Source organism: Scatophagus argus, chromosome 4 (genome assembly GCF_020382885.2).
Source record: "Scatophagus argus isolate fScaArg1 chromosome 4, fScaArg1.pri, whole genome shotgun sequence".
Taxonomy (NCBI): Eukaryota; Metazoa; Chordata; class Actinopteri; family Scatophagidae; genus Scatophagus; species Scatophagus argus.
Genome location: NC_058496.1, coordinates 10,693,149 through 10,711,631, shown reverse-complemented (window position 1 = coordinate 10,711,631; position 18,483 = coordinate 10,693,149). Strand labels below are relative to the sequence as shown.

The following is an 18,483-nucleotide window of genomic DNA, read 5'->3' as shown; positions in this document are numbered from 1 at the left end:
TCTGCCTTTTTACTATGTGACTCATCCGTACCTCCTCTATAACCTCCCTCTCTTTTTTCATCACCCTCTCCATCTCACCCCGCAGTACTTTTTTACATAATTGTAATAATCAGTTCCAGTGGTGATGCCCCTTATCTAACCTCCTTAAAATAGCACTGGCTAACTTGCCCTTTAGAGTAGCATCTTCACTATTTTGTTCCGTGATCAGAGCATGCCTGAGAGTTTGCTTGTACATAAGCTGCATGCTGTGCATAAAAAAATTTCAATTTATTAAAGAACTAATTATGCCCATTTAATTGTTAGCAACCATAGTATATTAAACATTATCAGACATCTTGATCTGGCCTACATATCTTATTTGGTGCAGTTTAATTGCCTGGTTAGCACAGTTTATCGACTTTTTCTTCAAACTGTATGAGACAAACCCTGCTACATGTATTCTTGCTAAAATCTCTGATTCAAATATGCTAATCCCCCCCACCACAACACACACACAAACACACACACACTCTCACACTCAAAATAAATAAATAAAAATTGGCCACACATTCTTGGCACCCATAGAATGAATCCTCTTGACTTTGGTTATTTCCAGACTTTTCACGTAATGTCACCAACAGGTCACTTATCCAGTGTAATATTTCAAAATTCACTCAGCTTTTACACAGACATTCAAGGTTTCCAGATGATGCGTCCTCATGATTCTGCAGATAACCTGGCTTTTTTCCAATGCCACCATAAGACTGACATTTGATGTTTTGCATTAAATGTCTTAACAGCTACTAAATTGCCAATTAGCAAATCTTAACATGCTAACACACTAAACTAACTAAATAACATGTGGATCATTATACCTGCATTGTGACATTATCATGTAGACATGCTGACTTTATCATTTCACTCAAAGCACTGCTGTGCTGATGAAGTCACAGAGCTGCTAGCATGGCTTTTAGTTTTGTTGAGGTTTGACAAAGTCAGTATAAGTTTGGGCTCCCAATGCAGGAAAAGCCATAGCACATATTTCAGGCTGATTTCAACAGCTGATATCAGGATGAGCCTGGTGTACATCTGCACTGTGAGCAGTTAAAAGTATCATCTGATCAGAGACCAGCAACAGGATATTAGTCTACAAGCCAATAACAGGTGAGTGTTTGAGAAAGAAGAAGAAGAAGAACAACAACATAACAAAAAACAGGAAGTTAATATCCACATGTTTTGGGGTACTGTGCCATAGCAAAGTATGACTTGGTGTTCTCTCCAGTAAGCCAAAATAACAAACAAGCATGCAAAGGCAATACATTAGGCCTATCTTGGCCTTTTTATTGTTCCCATAAACTACAATGTTGAAAAAAAGCTCTTTAAAAATAAAACTCATATTCTTCTGACACTAACTATAAAAAATTAAAAGATATTTTTGAAAAGCAGTTGTGTACTATAAATTCAATAGAGCTAGAACAAGTTCAATAAAAGATTTATTTCCTTGTCTTAGGTAAGCCATGCTCAAAAAATTCACCACTATTTTTGCCACAAGGAGACAAGCTACAGATAGGCCTGAGACGGACTTTGTTTCGATCCCGATTCATAGATTAATACATGAGTTTGTGGAGAAAATCTGTCTTCAGTTACATGTCATGAAAAAAGAATAGCTTTGTGTGCCACTATGGCTTAGCCTTATGAAAGAAACTCTGTCAACAATAATTAGCTCTGTTGGGAACTCAGCTGAAATGGGTAACGTTTGATAGTAAATCCTCTTTTGCATTCATGTGTGTAGCTGAAAGTAGAGGAGCCCCAGTGTTTCTCTGTGTTACAAACTGACGGTCATGCAGACTGACATTAATTGTCATGCAAAGCCAAAAGGGTTAGCTTAGCATTCCCAAACATGCCAGAAGATTTATGCAAATGTGTGTGCGTGTGTGTGTGTGCGGGGGCTTTTGTGCAGCTATTATGTGTGTTTGACTCGGTGGGCACATTAAGCCATCACACTAAAAAAAAATGTCTTTTAATCGTTCAAAACATGTAATGGAAGAAATGTTCCTTGCATGATGACAGGACTGTGAGGGGGCTTCCAAGGTTACATGACTCTCATGAAGTCACTTAGCGTAATTTACCATATATGTCAGATGAGGCTGGAGATGATAATTGAAGGTGACCTCAATTTAAGAGCACTGCAGTTTGCAAAGCCATTGATTCTTGTAAAGTGAGAGAATATTTCTGTCTCTCTTTCAAAAGATGGAAAATACGCGCTGATGTGAGAGGGAAAAGAAAGCATGAGCATGCGTGAGAGTAAGAGTGTAACGACTGTGACTCTGACATGACCTGTGCTGCCTTTTCCATCTCTGGTACGCGATCTATAAGGATTCGATCATCTATCTCATTTCTAGCTGTCTCTCCAGCTCCTCTGCTTGCTTCATTTTACCTTTCTCTTCTTCACATCTAACCCTTTTTTTAATCTAGTAACATATCAGTCTTTCTCCGTTCACTTACCCCCTCCCCCCATCTGTTTCTTTCCCCACTTTTCCACAGTCATTTTTGTTAAAGTGCTGGTTCTAAAGTATAAATCTGATGCCATTTTTCCTCTCTGAAGTCATTTAAGATGTTGCAGATAGCTAACGAAGCAATTACACATGGCAGACTTGTCGCCTCTATATAAGAGAGCAGTGGAGCCTGGCATGCCCGTAGATGTATAGTGAGAGAGATATAGGTTCCCATGTATTGCCACTGGAGGTAATGGAGCAGAAAGCCAATTTTACCCCAGTGTAGCAGTCATAATTATGACAATCTCAGGTGTCTGCTATTATCATTATCACTAGACAACTGCATGCATATGTTTGAAGTATGATCGGAGTAAATGTCTTAAGAAGGGATTGAGGATTGAAAAAAGTGAAAGCAGACTTGGAGGAAGTGGAAGATTCCAACAAATGACAGGCAGGCTAGGGGGTAAAGAAGGAAGGGAGTTGGGGATAAAGCGAGGGGTCTTCAGAATATAACTTAATTAAAGTAAGATGGGAAAGTAACTAAAACCGTAACTGTCATCAGTGAGACTCTCAGCAGGCATCAGAAAGAGGAATGAAAGATGAGACAGTGAGGGAGGGTTGAAATGAAACATATTATTTTTAAAAGAATTACTACCATTATTAGGGAGAGTATGCATATACTATTAATGGTGTGCCCAGGCAGATACTCTCTCACTTTATAACTCTCTCATATGTCAGTGCACTGTACAGTAGTTGGGCTCTTTGAGGTCTGTTGTCAATAATTCAGAAATCTTTAATGTACCCACTGAATGGCTCTTCTATATAAAATACATGGGGATGCACCCATTATTCATATTTTTTATAGGACACATCTCAGGTACAAGAGAAGTACATTTGGCTTCATATGGTATGTAAGTTAATGCAAATGGTGTCAAGATTCAGTGAGCGGGGGTGGGGGTGTGGGTGGTGGTGGTGCGTGGGATTTATAATTTATTCAAGTAAATAACCAAGGTTGATTTAATTTGTCTCAAGAGTAAAAACATGTTTTTAGGGAAGGTCATTGTCAGCTGGCAACAACTGTGAAAAGACAAAATTACCACAAGGGGTTGCTTCAAGGAAGGCTTGCAAATTGTGAGGTTAGAAGATAAGCCTTATATCGTGTGACCAGTGGGAAATGTTAAATGTAACACAACATAACACTGACATTAAGGCATGTTTCCATGAGCATTTCTATATCTATGAAACCGCTAAGACAGCAGATGCTAAAGTGATTACCTTTTCAGTGTGTGTGTGATTCAAATGTAACTGCTCCTGAATCCACAAGGATTTTCCCGTCAAGTGAGAAATTTACTTGGTTCTTTCTGAAAGCTCCTTTGATCAACGGCTGCTATTTAAAAAAAACAACAAAAAAACCCTACTGCCATACAACATGAAATGCATCACCACAACTACAGTGTTCAACCATGTTATTTAATTAACATTATTGCTGCTGCTGCTGCTGATGGCTTGATGTCGCTAATTGTGATGGCTGATTCACAAGTATTATTTCATCTCATTAATGTTTCTATGATACACCAGACCTGAACAGTTATTTTGCAATCTAGTTAGTACGTTGCCGAGAATATGTACAAATAACACAGAATAATAACGTATGAATACCAAGTTATTTGTGGGCTCAGTTTACGCTGGTCCTAATGGGATTCTTACTTATGTTCTTACTGATTTATACAGAGCAGTAACACCAAGGTCAACACTGTTATATAATAATAACGATAATAATAAACTACATGAGAATATATTACTTAGGCTGACTACCCATGGCTCAAACCACTCTTTTCTCATCACATCAAATGACTGTATTATGTTCTTGGTTACTTTCAGGTGAATGAGGGGAGGAAAACATTGTGGCCATATTGGACTACAACATTTGGCTGTATTATGATAAAAAGACATCTTTATGTGCACAGAAGTGATTCATCCAGCCTTATTAACCTGAGAATTAAGTATTGTCACTCAAGCTGTCGTTATATAAGTGAAAGCGTTAACCTGGGGTGAGAGAGACAGGGTTACTTTTCATAATCATCAATTTACATTGAGGTCTTAATTCACCTTTAACCTTAAGTCTTTCATGCTCACACTGCAGAGGAGAACAGAAGAAATCACTTTATATACATAGCAGTTATCTTGTCACTTGTCCTTGTCAATTGCAAGGGAAAGAAAATGGACTTGAACTGATATTATAAAGCCAACTTTTTGATCTTCACAGTTGAAACACGGGAACAAACTGAATGGAATGATTCAACAGCATGAGCTGGTTATTTTCTAATGTTATCCCAGAATTTTAATTTCCTTTCTACAGACAGTGGGTCAGGCATGATTTTTTTTTTTTTTGCTGGATTTTCTTCCTGGTGGTGAGGTGGTCACAGCCAAATGCTGTTCACTAACCATATCTGTCATGGTCTTATTGCTGGCAAAGTGCTCAGTATGAACACCATTTTACAGGTCTCCACATCATTTGGAAAGACCCGATTCAGCTGCAAGAGAAAGCTAATATGCAGACACTCTGAGTGGAATATTACCCTCTCTTTAGTCATTTAGTTTCATGTATAAATTTAATTGAATCCCAATGACAGACCAACAAATGTTCGGAGTATTAACGGAGACTGTGGCAGGAATACTGTATAACAAGTGCCTTAATTCCCTCAGAAGTAATTATGCTCTCTGATTAGGGAATTGTGCCTAAATGTAATTATGCTGTGCTTTAAAGATTAATTTGGTCTGTGATGGCATGCTGCGTTATGTTGGTGTCTCACCACATTATCCATAATCACAGCTCACTATCTCAACTGTATTCGTAAAGAGATCCCTCTGTGTGTGTAATGTTTGCCTCTGTCCAGCAGAAGTTTATGAGAGATTATGCATCATAAATCTGGGTTTTACATCTGCTGTTTTCACAGGTCTGAGGTCCTTTTCAATCCCAGAAGTCCATACTGTCCTTTATCAAAAATATATTGATGCACTTCAAGGAGATATATTTACAAATACACTAAAGAGTATATCATGTTCTGTGTTGTTTGTTATGACCAACATACACATAGAAAGAATTAGTTATACACAAAGTGCAGAATTTATTTCCCAGGTCTACAGTGATAGAGAGTCACTGAATATGTTTTTAGAAAAAAATGCAGACAGACACATTAGCACCTACTTCTGTGCATGCATGCACATAGACACACTTAATAAACAAACAGTGTAATGAATACGTGTGTGTGCTTGTGAGTGGAGGGGATTCAGACTTTCATAAGGCCTGTTAAAATTCATTATGCATGTATCAGTTCCAAATACCACTTGAAAATGCTTCTAATTAATCCAATTAGCGCCATGCTTTATTGAAGGGGAGGTGAGTTGCTGGGTTGTCACTCGGTCCTAATGGAACACGGAATAACATGAAAAAAATAAACAAGTAGACATACGCAGAAAAAAAACAGAACTGTGAATCAAAAACGATAAAAATGTAAAGATGCTTTAACAGCTTATTTACATTTGATCTGCTACATTCTTTAAAAAAAAAAGAATCCTGAGGAATAGAGAAGTAAATAAAAAGGAGGTAGCACAGTTTTTCTCTGCTACACAGGGGTCACAGCCATAAGGAAAGAAATACCTGAATAAATATGAGGTGGAAATAATGTAGAGAGAAGGTGCAGCGAAATTCCCTGGTAAATCCAGGAATTATGTAAATCTACTCTATTCGCCAGAGCACAAATTATTCCTCCTTCACCCACAGTAGCACACCACCTCTTTTGTTTCAACTACTTACCCTACTGACTCCTCGTCCCCTGTCTTCTCCATAATTTGTTCCCAAGATTTCAAAGAAGATGTTGGGGTTAGTCCCATTGTCAGTGAACTCCAGAAAACTGGTGAGTCCGCTCACTCCAAACTGCAAGAAGAAGATGGCATAGTTTTAATAGACTGTTGATTCATTTTACCAGTATTGTTGCAAATCCTCACTAAAGAGAGGAAGTAATGATTGCTCACACTGAAACTGAGATATGAATTAGCTCTCCCTTATGAAATGATTATATCTTATCTGTATATAGAATGAGATTTTGTTGTTGTTAGACAGAACACTTGTGATATCGTGTGCACACTTTTTTCATGTCCTAGACAGGAAACCTTAGTGGCAAATCCCACTCTAGATTTGTTGCAGTATTGTTATTGAAGTACCAGGCCAAAAGAACAGTACTAGGGGCATTCAGTGTCCTGTATGGTGTGGTAGATTTACTCACACACATACACACACACACAGACACTGACACAGTTGTGTCTCCGTCAGCTTTGGGGACATTACATAGACTGATATTCATTTCCTGTAGGCTTAACCACCACCTAACCATACCAATAAATATTACTTGCCTAACCCTAACCTCCTCAAGTCTTCACCCTAATATGTAATGATTTGCAATTTGTCTCCATAAATAAGATTGGTTCTCACAATGTGACTGTGTAAAAAGATTTTTTCACAACAGGAATACACGTCCACAAACACACACACGCGCGTACATACCACACATTGTCAGTCCCTAACCTTTGCTCTGCCTCCCAGTAGTGTGACCTGTCAGTAAATGTGACACTGTACCCGCTTTAGGGAAGCAGAGGTGTTGTACCCCTTAATATGACTCATGCTCTGTGTATGTGTTTGCACCTGTGTGTACGAACATAAATTATGCCATCCATGAGGGGCAATCTGGGCTATGATGCAAGCATGCATCACACGCCCCTCGCACACAAACAAGTTCAACTCGTTATATTTATGGTAGTGCATTCTTCATCATGACTCAGACATTTCCCAGTTGTTGATGCATACTGTTGAATAAGGTAAGGTTAAGCCTTTCATTTTCTTTTGAACCTGATATTTTATCATTGGTTAGATTGAAAAGAAACAGCAACTTAGCAAGTAAACAATAAGAATAAAGTAAGTGTTATCTAACGTACCTCCCGTTTCAGCTAAAATATTCAGACATGTTCGTGTAGGTAAATTTCTGTACGCACACACATGCACACACTATCATCCTCAGTGAAGTACATGTTTATTTGCTTCCCTGCAAGCTAGGCAAGGTTGAAACCTGCTTGGATACAGTTCATTGCTTTTCATAATTATTCAGTTAATTGATGTTGGCGGCTCAGTATTGGCACAATACATTCACAGCGATTATTTTTCTTGTAATTGCAATTTGAGATAAAGAAAGGTGCCACTGCACCCATGAGGCTGAGTGAAAATCAGAGAAGTAAATAAGAAACTTGAAAGATGATTTTTTTTTTCTTTTTGTTTCAAACTTCTTAGAAATAAGATGAAAGCGATCAGCTCTACGTTTTATAATAACAGCAATAATTAATCCGAAAGAGTTAAGCCTGGACTTTGAAACAGTCTCATGGGTCCTGGCTGGAGATCTTGGACTGCACTGCAGGTCTTACTGAGCCTTCAAGGAGATCAATAAAATTGTTAAATGAATCCTAGACCTAACTGTTTGAGTCACTAAGACTCAAGGGTGGATAAATAGCAGCCAATGACACCAATAGCTCAAACACAGCTTGCACTCCAGACTTTGGGGATCAGTGTAACAGCAGTTTCGCCTGCTGGATTTTATTCTCTGCACTGAATTTGTCAATGAACACCAAACAACAACAACATCAGTAGAGCTCTTGATCAACAGCTGCAAATTAGTATTTATCATTACCATAATGGCCCCACATACCAAAACGCTGATTAAACACGCAGGCATGCACAGTCAGTAAAGCACACTGCTGATACACTGTAAAATGAATTTGATGCCAGGCTGTTGAACTCAACTCTATTAGTGCTCACGGCTCTTTAACAGAGTTCTGTTGAGACAGCCATCAGGGTTGGTTTAACAGCCGGGGTTGGCTGATGAAAGTGTTGCCAAACCCCAGCCTGATCTCAAGGTGAATTGCAGAGATAGATATGAAAGACATTGCGCCGCATTTGTTATTGTCTGACACTAATCCTAAATTAGCATTTCACTTGGCTTCGTCATTTAGTAAAACTGCCATCCCTGGAGTAGCTTTTTTTTTTATTGATATCAAAACAGAGGGCATTGATCCAACTGGATTTAACAGTGACGAAAGTGTTGCCAAACTCCATCCTAAATGCAGAGATTCATAAAATCACAGCTGCAGGATGAAATCCCCTATCTCCCAAAAGTCAAGCGTTCAGGAACTGGGAAAAATTTAAAACTGATTGATGCATGTGGAGGGGTTTTCAAGGCATGTAATCCATTGCATTCATGAACACTAGGGTCATGAAGTCTACTGAGCTTAGACAGGAAGTTGGAAACTTTTCAGTCGAAGTAATGAATAAAAATTGAATCTCCATGTGATAAGAACAATGCAAAAAATGGTAGACTTATTTAAAGCCTCCTCCATGTCACTGTTCATCCCTGGAGGGGATTTTAGTTATGCCAAGAGATGGCATTGTATAAATGAATTTAGCAGTGACTGCATCTTGCTTTTTCAACTAGAGTCTCAGCTAAGGAACAATAGTGCCTGGTCTCCAAAATTTCATGTAATGAGCGCAGTGTCTTGAAATGCAAATACGTGCTCCCTAAATGAAAAGTGTGAGAGAAATGTGTTTTCCCATCGCTAAAAGATACACATGAGACATATCTAAAAATAAGAAGAAATCTGAAATTTGACTTGCATGTTGTAGTTGGCTTAGGGGACGGGCGTGTGCTGTTTTTTTTTTTTTTTAGCTGTGATAATCAAGACTCAGCTCCAAACACAAATTAGGATGTTTTCTGCTGTAAGTAAAGTTACTCTGTAATGAGTAACTCTTTTTTTCCGAGAAAAAGTATTGATGAGCTATTTTTAAATTGGCACACACCTACAAGCTCCCCACTGTGGCAGAGCACCGCAGGACACTGATGAAACAGATGGACGATCCACAAACTGAGATTACAGTCAGATGATTTTGGGTGGTTGAGGCACCAACATTTCAAATATGAATCAGGGAGGCTTTAACTGTCAGAGTAAATCAGATTGTATCATTGCTTATGCAGTTTCTTTGTGTTTAAAAAGACTCGTTTTGGCTGTACATAATAATAAGTGTAGACTGGTTCATCAATGCCCTGGTCTGATTACTTTTCATTTTAAAACCAGAGAAGACGTTGAGGAATACAATACACGAACTGGGGAGATGAATTGTAATAGTATTATTTAGTTGTCAGTCTTATAGAACAGAATCAAAAGAAGCGTTTTTCAGTCTTTTCATACATGTTTACTCCATGCCTGTGAAGCTCTGCTCATGGAGATGATCATGAGGATGTTGCAGGGTTTTATTACCTGTCAACAACAATCTCCGGATAGAAAAGGCTGACAATGCAAGGGATTAAATAACAGACAAAACGACGAAAACAGCACAGCCGTTTATCATGTAGGCCTACCTTTTCAGGACACTTTGTCCTGCAGTAGAATGCTTTATTGAACTGTATATTACTACTTATATGTAGCTTTCATATAGTACTGATAAATACATCCTGCATAACTCTTATTCTAAGCAGCGTGTGTGTCACCATGTGCATCCATGCACCTACAAAGATGTGGATAATTTTACTGAGCAGACCTCAGCCTATGTTCTAAATATGAGGGTACATAGCTAACAAGTTATCAGAATCAGAATTCCTTTATTTATCCCAGAGGGGAAAACCAAAACCTGCTTCTTGGAACTTGCTCCAGCTTGCCTCTGTGCCTGCATATGTGTATGTGTGCTCAGGTGTTTGTGTGTGAAAGTATGGATGTTTGCATACTTACTGTAGATAACTACCTTCCTGTAAGACTTGAGGGAGAAAGTGTGTATGTGTTCTTTGTTTTCCTGCATTTTCATACCTTCTTGACAGTATCCAGCATGCTCTTGCCTCCCTGCCACGGTTTGGAGTTCTTCCTGATGCAGCTCAAACTGGCCATGCTGTGCCACTTCCTGTCCTCCAACTTTCTGTGGAAGGTATTGGCCAGCAGCAACACAGTATCATAAATGTAGCGGTTGGTGATCTGGAGAGGAAGAAATGACAAAAAAGGCATACAGAAAGACAGACAATGAGACAAGGACAGAATAAACACAGACATTTTATTTTTGCCAACTTGCATTGATATCCATGTGCTGCTTCCTTCTTTGAACCAACAGTAAGCACTACAACCGCATTATATTGGTAATTTCACATCAAACAAGGCTCTCTGTTGGCACATTTGAACATATCTTCATATCTACAGACCCACCCTCACACAGAAGAAAAGCTTTAAGGATGACATTAATTAAAATGTATTGATAGGTCGTTGGCACCATAGAATAAGATAGAGGGGGGAGAGATAAGGAGTTAATTCAGGCTGTGATCGATTGTTGTGTGATTTACAGAGTCTCTCGTCTCCATGTTAATGAGAATATAATAAATAGATTGACTGCATGATGATTCAATGCACACACACACAAACACACACACACACGCAGGTGACACATACCCGATCACATTAACACACTCAAGAACATAATCATTTCATAGGAGTAAAAGCCATTAGCTCTGTAACAATGCCTTTCATAAATCACTTTCATTTTTAGACACAAATACTGACACATGCACTCACACACACACACGCACAGAAAAAAACAGTGCAGGGCATATAAATGATAATCCCAGCATTTCCACTGACAAGTCAGTTAATGATAAGGGTTATTCTGCATCTTTGAAAACATTTACATTTTACTTATTCAAATTGAGCTCAAAACAGCGATTTATTCAATGATCTTAAAAAAAGAAATCCTGAGATTAGTGTGAAGTGTGAAAGAGCATATCTTACTGCACATGACCAGAAACCATGATCATGATGAATGGCACAGCATGTTTAGTAGAACGAACTAACGAGACGAGTGCACTCAGTAGATCTTCACCAGGTCTTATTCATCTGGTGTTGTGCCTACCTTTCGTGGAGCCCAACAAATTGTATGGAATAAATCTCCACATCCTCACTTTATAGATGAAACCAATCCATTTAAACCAAATTTTGTATGTAAGTCTTGTTTTTATCTTAACCATTTGCTGGAAATACCAAAATTTGGCATTGATTGACCCTCTGGTACTCAGTAGTACAAAAGTAATTCTGTCAGCAGTAGCACAGAAACATACACGCAAACTGGATAGTTATCACACCATTGCTTTGATCGAGGTTCCTTGTCAAATAGACATGACCAAAGAAAATATATTTGTGACATGTATAATGTCAAGTTTATCTCACGTCTAACACATCTCTTGCTTGTCTTTGTTCAACACTCTTCTGTCCCACTGTCTCTGGGCCTATTGCTTTTTCTCTGAAAATTAAAGCGAAAATCTAATGCTCTATAGGGAGCTTGAATGATGAGTGGGTTGTGCACTCCAAGTGAGCATTTATGTGTGTGTGTGTGTGTGTGTGTGTGTGTGTGTGTGCTTGTGTGGTCAGCCTGAGTTGATATGCTTCAGTGCAGTGTGAAATTGGGCTTCTGGGCCACTCTCTGACCGCTGAGCTGATCTTCCTCTGTCTCTCTTCCTCTCTTCCTCTCGCTCTGTCTGTCTGTCTATCTCTGCCATCCCTCGTTTCATCTCTCTAAAATTCAACCACTCACTCACTCACTCACTCCCTCACCCCCACACACCCACATATACACATACACACAGGATGTCGAACTGGACATTTGTACAGCATGTTTCAACAGTGCATGCACTATAGCTTTTATCCTCACGGTCTTTGTCAGATACACAAAATCACATTGTCCTTGACTGAAATGAGCTACACTCACATGTATGCATACATAAACACGTGCACACCGTCAGACCTCCACAGTAGAATGAACACAGGCCTCAATGCAACAAAAAATGAATGCGTTGGAAGGGTTAGATTCTTGATAATAGCTTTTCACACTTGAGAAGCACTTGATTCATATTAAGACACACAAGGCAAGCTTTATTTACGTTCATTATTCAATGCTTCAGGGCCTCCAGGAGCTACCCATGTCTCCGCTTTTCACAGGCTCTGTATGATGCATAGTGTCTACGTACCATAGGCTCCCAAAAAAAAGATGTATTTAGGTGTTTTTCAAACTTTTATGCATTTTCTGTTTAATTTTTCATTTTATTATTTCACTTTACTTCACTAAAAAACTAATAAACATGCCATTCACCGATTAATTTAAAGTGGGTATAATGGCCTAGAGCAGGACTGTCTTATGACTTGAAAGGGAGATATCCACATAAACATTAAGACCACGTTTCTGTTTTCAATGTATTTCCAACCTTCATCAAATGTGTTCCCCTGGGGTCTTATGCATCCACATAAATCAACAGCACATTAATTCAATTTCATATTTTTGTCTTGACACATAAATAAGAGTGTGTTCCCTTTTCTGTGCTCTATTTGATGGCAGCTTGATGACTCACATACACACAAAAAGGGATAATAATTGCATACATATTGCCACCCTGAGGGACATATTAAAGAAAAAACACATAATGAGTAGCGAAAATGTGAAAGCGGAGAAAACAACTGACAGTGTGTTTTCTGTGTCCATGCTAGATGGAAGATGAAATGTGTGGTCTAAGATAAACATCCATAAGGGTGTGGAACTACTTTTTTCAAAATGATTAATGTCGCAGGTATGTCACAGGCACAATATGCGACAATGTCGAATCAGCGAGCGTGGTGTAATGAGAAGCTTTTGCATCAGGAGACATGTTGAAATGTCAAAGAAAAACACTGGGAGCAATTTTAAAAAAGACAGAAATGGAGCACCAGAGCAGCTTTTTAAAAAAAGCACATAGTTTGAGACTTGGAGTTTTAAATATTTTGAATAGAAAATCCAGGTCTACAGTGTCTTAACTAAATACAAAGAGTGCATGTAAGACACATGAATGCATCTGAATGAGTGATAGCTATAGGACTGTTGTGTTGTTGCACTGAATATTCAATACCAATTAGATTATGCACACAACAGGATAAGAAATGAACTGTGGCTCACACAAAAGTGAGACAGAGTCACTGCATCCAAATAAGCCTCCAAAATGACTGACAATCAGTCATTAAAATATGAAAATGTGACATGTTAAGATGAAAAATAGCTTGGATATTTCCCAAACAATATGATAACGTTATACATGACCTACATGACCACATGGCAGAAATAACCAAAACTCAAGCCCTATCTTTTTCTCCTTGATTCTTTTGCACTGGCTGACTGTTTTGTGCTAATTATAGAGCTGTGTTATTTTTTACTGGGGCCAAAGTTGCCCATTAATACAGCTGACCATCAACTGCCTGTTGTCCCACTGGACATCGCTGCCCATTTCAGACTAAAGAAAATACTGAACCTAATTAAGCAATGTCTTGCTCTTCAATAGTCTTGATTTAGACAGAGATCTTTTCTTTTCCGATCATCCCCCGAGTTAATTAATCTGCAAGGGGCCAAAATGCCAGCGACCGGGCCAACAGCAACACCCCACAGCAGCTTTGGCTATTTGGCTAGCACTGATGTTATTGACTGAAGCTTATTGGTGAGGTAAACAACTGTATAGCTCATTGTACTGCAGTGATACACCCTTGGATAGTTAATTCAAAATATAAAAAATACTTTCCTGGAACATCATGCAGCCATTCCAGGTCTGGCACAGATCTCATTAATGAGTGCATTTACTATTCCTGAGGTCACCCTGCGGTATTGTAATTTCTTTCTACCTAACCTACGAATTACTACTCTAAGCTTCCTTCATCCGTTTTTCTTCCATTAGCCTACTTTTAATGTCAAAAGGTCTCATGGCACACCGCTATCATATTTGCTATGAAATACACACATAATATTCAAATCCTTGTGGATATCTTTTACAGAAGCAGTTATTTTCAGTATGACACTTGAAAAATCACTGACTTACCTTACAGACACATCATCAAACCAACTCACCTCTAGCTGCTGAGCCTTGGGGTTTTTAGGGTCACAGAGGGAAGTGTTAATCCTGTGGTTGTGTTTCACACAGCGCTGAGTTGTGTTCTGGGGCATGGGGAATGTCTGGCGCACCAGTGTCAACCGACCAATTGACTTCATAACCAACTCCTGCAGGTCGTAGTCGGAGATCTCCTGAGAGGGTGAAGAGGAGAAGGGTGGTGGTAGGGGTAGGTTGAGGAATGAGTGGTCAGGGTAAAGAAAAAGGAGAGAGTGGGGAATGTGTAACAGAGACAAGAGATAATCAGTACCAGCACCTTCATTATGCAATGCAATGTTGCAGAAGAGTTGTTTGCGCACCACTATGTAAAAGCCCCTATAAAAACTAAATGTCTCTAATTCATGCTCAAAATATATTTTAAGTGTTTCAGATCTCGTTTTATATGGTCTACATTTCTCATTATCACCGCACTACATAGGGGGGAAAACAACACTGTCTACATCATCTGCAAAAAATAGTTATTAGATATGAAAGGTACATGTCTGCAGAAGGAAGGAGGGAGGGAGCAGAGTAAAACGCGCGAATGTGAGTGTGCACACGCTTGTTGCGCGCATTCATGTGTGTTTGCACGTACTCTGCATGTCCTTGCAAAACCTTGGGGAGGAATCACTGCTAATTTTAGCCCTAGGACACAATCTCTCTCTCCCTCTCTCCGCCCATGGATCTCCATCCATCCTCTGCAAGTGCAGAGGGTCATGTGGTGACGAGATGAGAACTGACGTTTATCGTCTCTGGTGGAGGTAAAGCTGCCACCAACAGATACAGCCTTTGCTTTCTTTCTATGAGCATGCAGTGATTGTGTGTGTGTACACTGAAGTGTGTCTCGTGTACACATGCCAATTTATGCGGAAATCTGTGTGTGTGTGTGTGTGTTTGTGTGCATATGTTTTCATGAGATTGTTTTTAAGCCTTCCGATCATGCAAAACCCTTGTGACTCCGTTTCATTTGCACATGGCAGCCCACTTGACAGGATGAATGGGACTCTGCCTGCAAACCAAGCACATACATAAACAAGCCATCACACATACTTCATATTAGTGAGGGGTAACATTATAGGTACCAGCGGTTCATTGACTAATCTCAGTGGATTTTATTTGAGTGTAATTAATGTTCATTAAGACCTGTGAGTCCTCATGGGATATGATCAATGATGATTAGGGGTAGTATTATACGGGCTTCATTGGTGTAGCCTTACTCATCTGCTTTAATTAGGTTGAAATATGGTCTTCATTCTATATGCACAAACATGCATTTACCACTGAATCAAACTGATCTGGTTTCCAATGTTTCACATATGTATGTCAGATTTGAGATCCAGAGACGCACACTGAGAGTTAGTATCAAAGATTGTGTTCTAAACTTCTTCCTCTGCTGTCAAATCTAATTACATTTTCTTGACATAGTCAGTGAACTGAGAGTACTGGAGCTAGAATATTTTAAAATTATTTTAAAAAAGACACAAAAACTGAATAAATGAGCATTTATGTCTTGAAGAAGAACTGAAATCATTTAACAGGTTTAACCTTGTATGAATGTGCTCTGTGTTCTGAAGGATCTACTTTCGAAACAGATCAAGTAAAGAGTCTATTTGCTGGCTTTTGGGGGTAAAACATGGCAAAAATCCCAAACAGTTACTTACATAAAAACCCTGAAGGGAACTGAATTACAAAGACAACAACAAAAAAAAAAAAGATGTTGGACAGAGAGAAAATGCTGAAAATTGCTAAACAGGCAGATCTGTGGTCCAAAAGAGAATTAAGATTCACAGCGGGCAGTCAAGGGCATGCAAAGAAACATCAGCAGGCAAGAATTATCCATAGTACCTCACTCAAAGGATCAGACTGAAACTAATAGGAACGCACCAATGCACAGGCATACAAAGCACACACATTGAAACCTAAATAGAAAAGATCATCTTAAGATTTGCCCTCTCATCGAGTGTTTGTCCATCTTTCTTCCTTTGCCACTCTCTGCTAGTCTTTTAGTCTCTGCCTCTCTGGGGAAGAACTACAGAGACTTCACCCAGTAGAACTATCAGTGGTGGCGTGCTGTAAGAGCTGTTAACCTTTTAACAGCGGGAGACTAAATGAAAGAGACACATACATACACATGCTGACATAACGCAACACATGACACCACACATGCTCTCACACACAGAATATCCACACACACACACACACACACACACACACAGCACTGCTGCTGAGATGACATTTTTTCTCTTCTCCCTCAACTTCCCTCACGTCAGTTACTGTCAACTTTTCATGGGTCTTCAATAATAATATTAAAGTAAGACCAAAGTCTTTCCTAGGTCTTTTACAAAAATCAAACCTGAACCAAACCAGGAAGCAGGAAATAATTAGCGTTGATTGCCTTATCAGCTTAACAGCTTGAGAAAAGCTATGGTCATATCCACCGAACGTCACGCTCACCTCATTTCCAATGACCTGGTCAATCATTCATTTGTAATCAGTATTTTGAGAAAAGTGGCATTTTTGTAAATGTACTCATGTTTTAAAGCTGAACAATCAATTACAAAATCATTTAGTCCTGAAGGTACTTATGTCCAACTTTCTGAAACCAGAAGGGTGAGCTGTAACCTCCAAAACATCCTGCAGCTCATATCTGCAGTGAATAACAAGTTGTTTACTCCATAAACTTGAAGTTTTGGTCTGCAGGCATCCCCATCAACTTCAACCCATCACCTTTCTGCCCCTTCATTCCTTGAGAACACCAAATCCTCATCTTTAGTGTTTTATTTGAAGATGAGAGTCAAAGACAAAAACACATCCCTCATTCTTAATTCTCTTCTGCCCTTCTTCCCTGACCCCTATACTTTGTCCTCCACCCTTTCTTACCTCAACCCCTCCCTTTCTCAACATCTCCCACAGAGACACTAAATCCTTCCTTCTCTCTTATCTGTAGATGAGGGGAAAAAATATGGTTTTATTTATTCTTCAACACTTTTTTTCTCATTCTCCCCTTTCTCATTTGGGAACACCAAATCCCTGCGTATGGCTCCTATTCAGCGGTTCAAGGTTGTGAAAAACAAAACAAATCTGGAAAGAGCACATCTCATTTCATTTTCTCTCTCTCTTCCCTCAGCTCCACTTCTGGCAATTTCTACAACACCACGTGAAATGAAAGAAATAAGTTAACATTAGCATGTATATAATGGCAATGGATTACAGGATTAGAGGAAAAAGCTAAACAAATCTCTGCCATGGCTGTTTAAAAAACAGCTTGTATAAACTGAAAGAGTAAATGGAAGACAAAATTGTGATTAAGAAGTTTCAGCAGAAATCTGGAGAGGAGAACTGTCACACTTGCCTTAAAGACATAAAATATCTAGCAGCTCTAGGAGAGCAACAACAGTAGTCTTAGATGGCTGCAGCCATACTGGGCAACTTCCAGCTGTGCACAGTGTGTGCACAACTGTTGTGCACAACTCATTCTCCCTCTGCAAACACTTCTGTAGCTGTAAATAAGAATGTTCTTAAACTTAGCTAAACCTGAGCTGTTGCTGTCACTTTGAACCCTCAATGTGTTTCCAAGAACAATGAATGTCACTGACCACCTATACAATTTCGTTTGTTCGATGGGTTTTAATGTAGTTTCGTGATCAGAGGTTTTCTTAAACCGTGAAAGACCATATGATCCTTTAATCATATTCAAAGCATGAAAAATCCCCAAAATTTCGGTATGTGACTTTTATGGGACACCCATGTGTCCCACAGTGATGTGTCTCAATCTCCTTCCCTCAAAAACCAAAAAAGGCAGAAATGAATAGAGAGAACGAGAATAGTGTGAACAGATGACAGAAAACAGATGAGATTCAGAAAGAGAAGTTGAGTTATCTTCCCAACTTAAGATAAAGAAACAGAGAAAGAGAAGCCATGAGTGTCCCTTGTTATTTCTCCTCATCCTCATCCTCTCATCCTGAGCAGAACGAAGGAGATGAGGAGAGGAAGGATGATCAATT

At 39.1% G+C, this 18,483-nt stretch overlaps 1 protein-coding gene across 3 annotated transcripts in view; it reads right to left on the bottom strand.

The window, feature by feature from the left end:
* grid2 (glutamate receptor, ionotropic, delta 2) overlaps window positions 1–18,483 on the bottom strand; it is a 427,565-nt gene that overhangs the window by 123,582 nt on the left and 285,500 nt on the right. For all 3 annotated transcript variants that reach the window (XM_046387650.1, XM_046387649.1, XM_046387652.1), the window contains 3 exons: window positions 14,461–14,634; window positions 10,374–10,535; window positions 6,292–6,411 (listed from right to left, as the gene is read on the bottom strand). In XM_046387650.1, coding sequence (XP_046243606.1) covers window positions 6,292–6,411; window positions 10,374–10,535; window positions 14,461–14,634 — 456 coding nt within the window. The remainder of the gene's footprint in view (window positions 1–6,291; window positions 6,412–10,373; window positions 10,536–14,460; window positions 14,635–18,483) is intronic.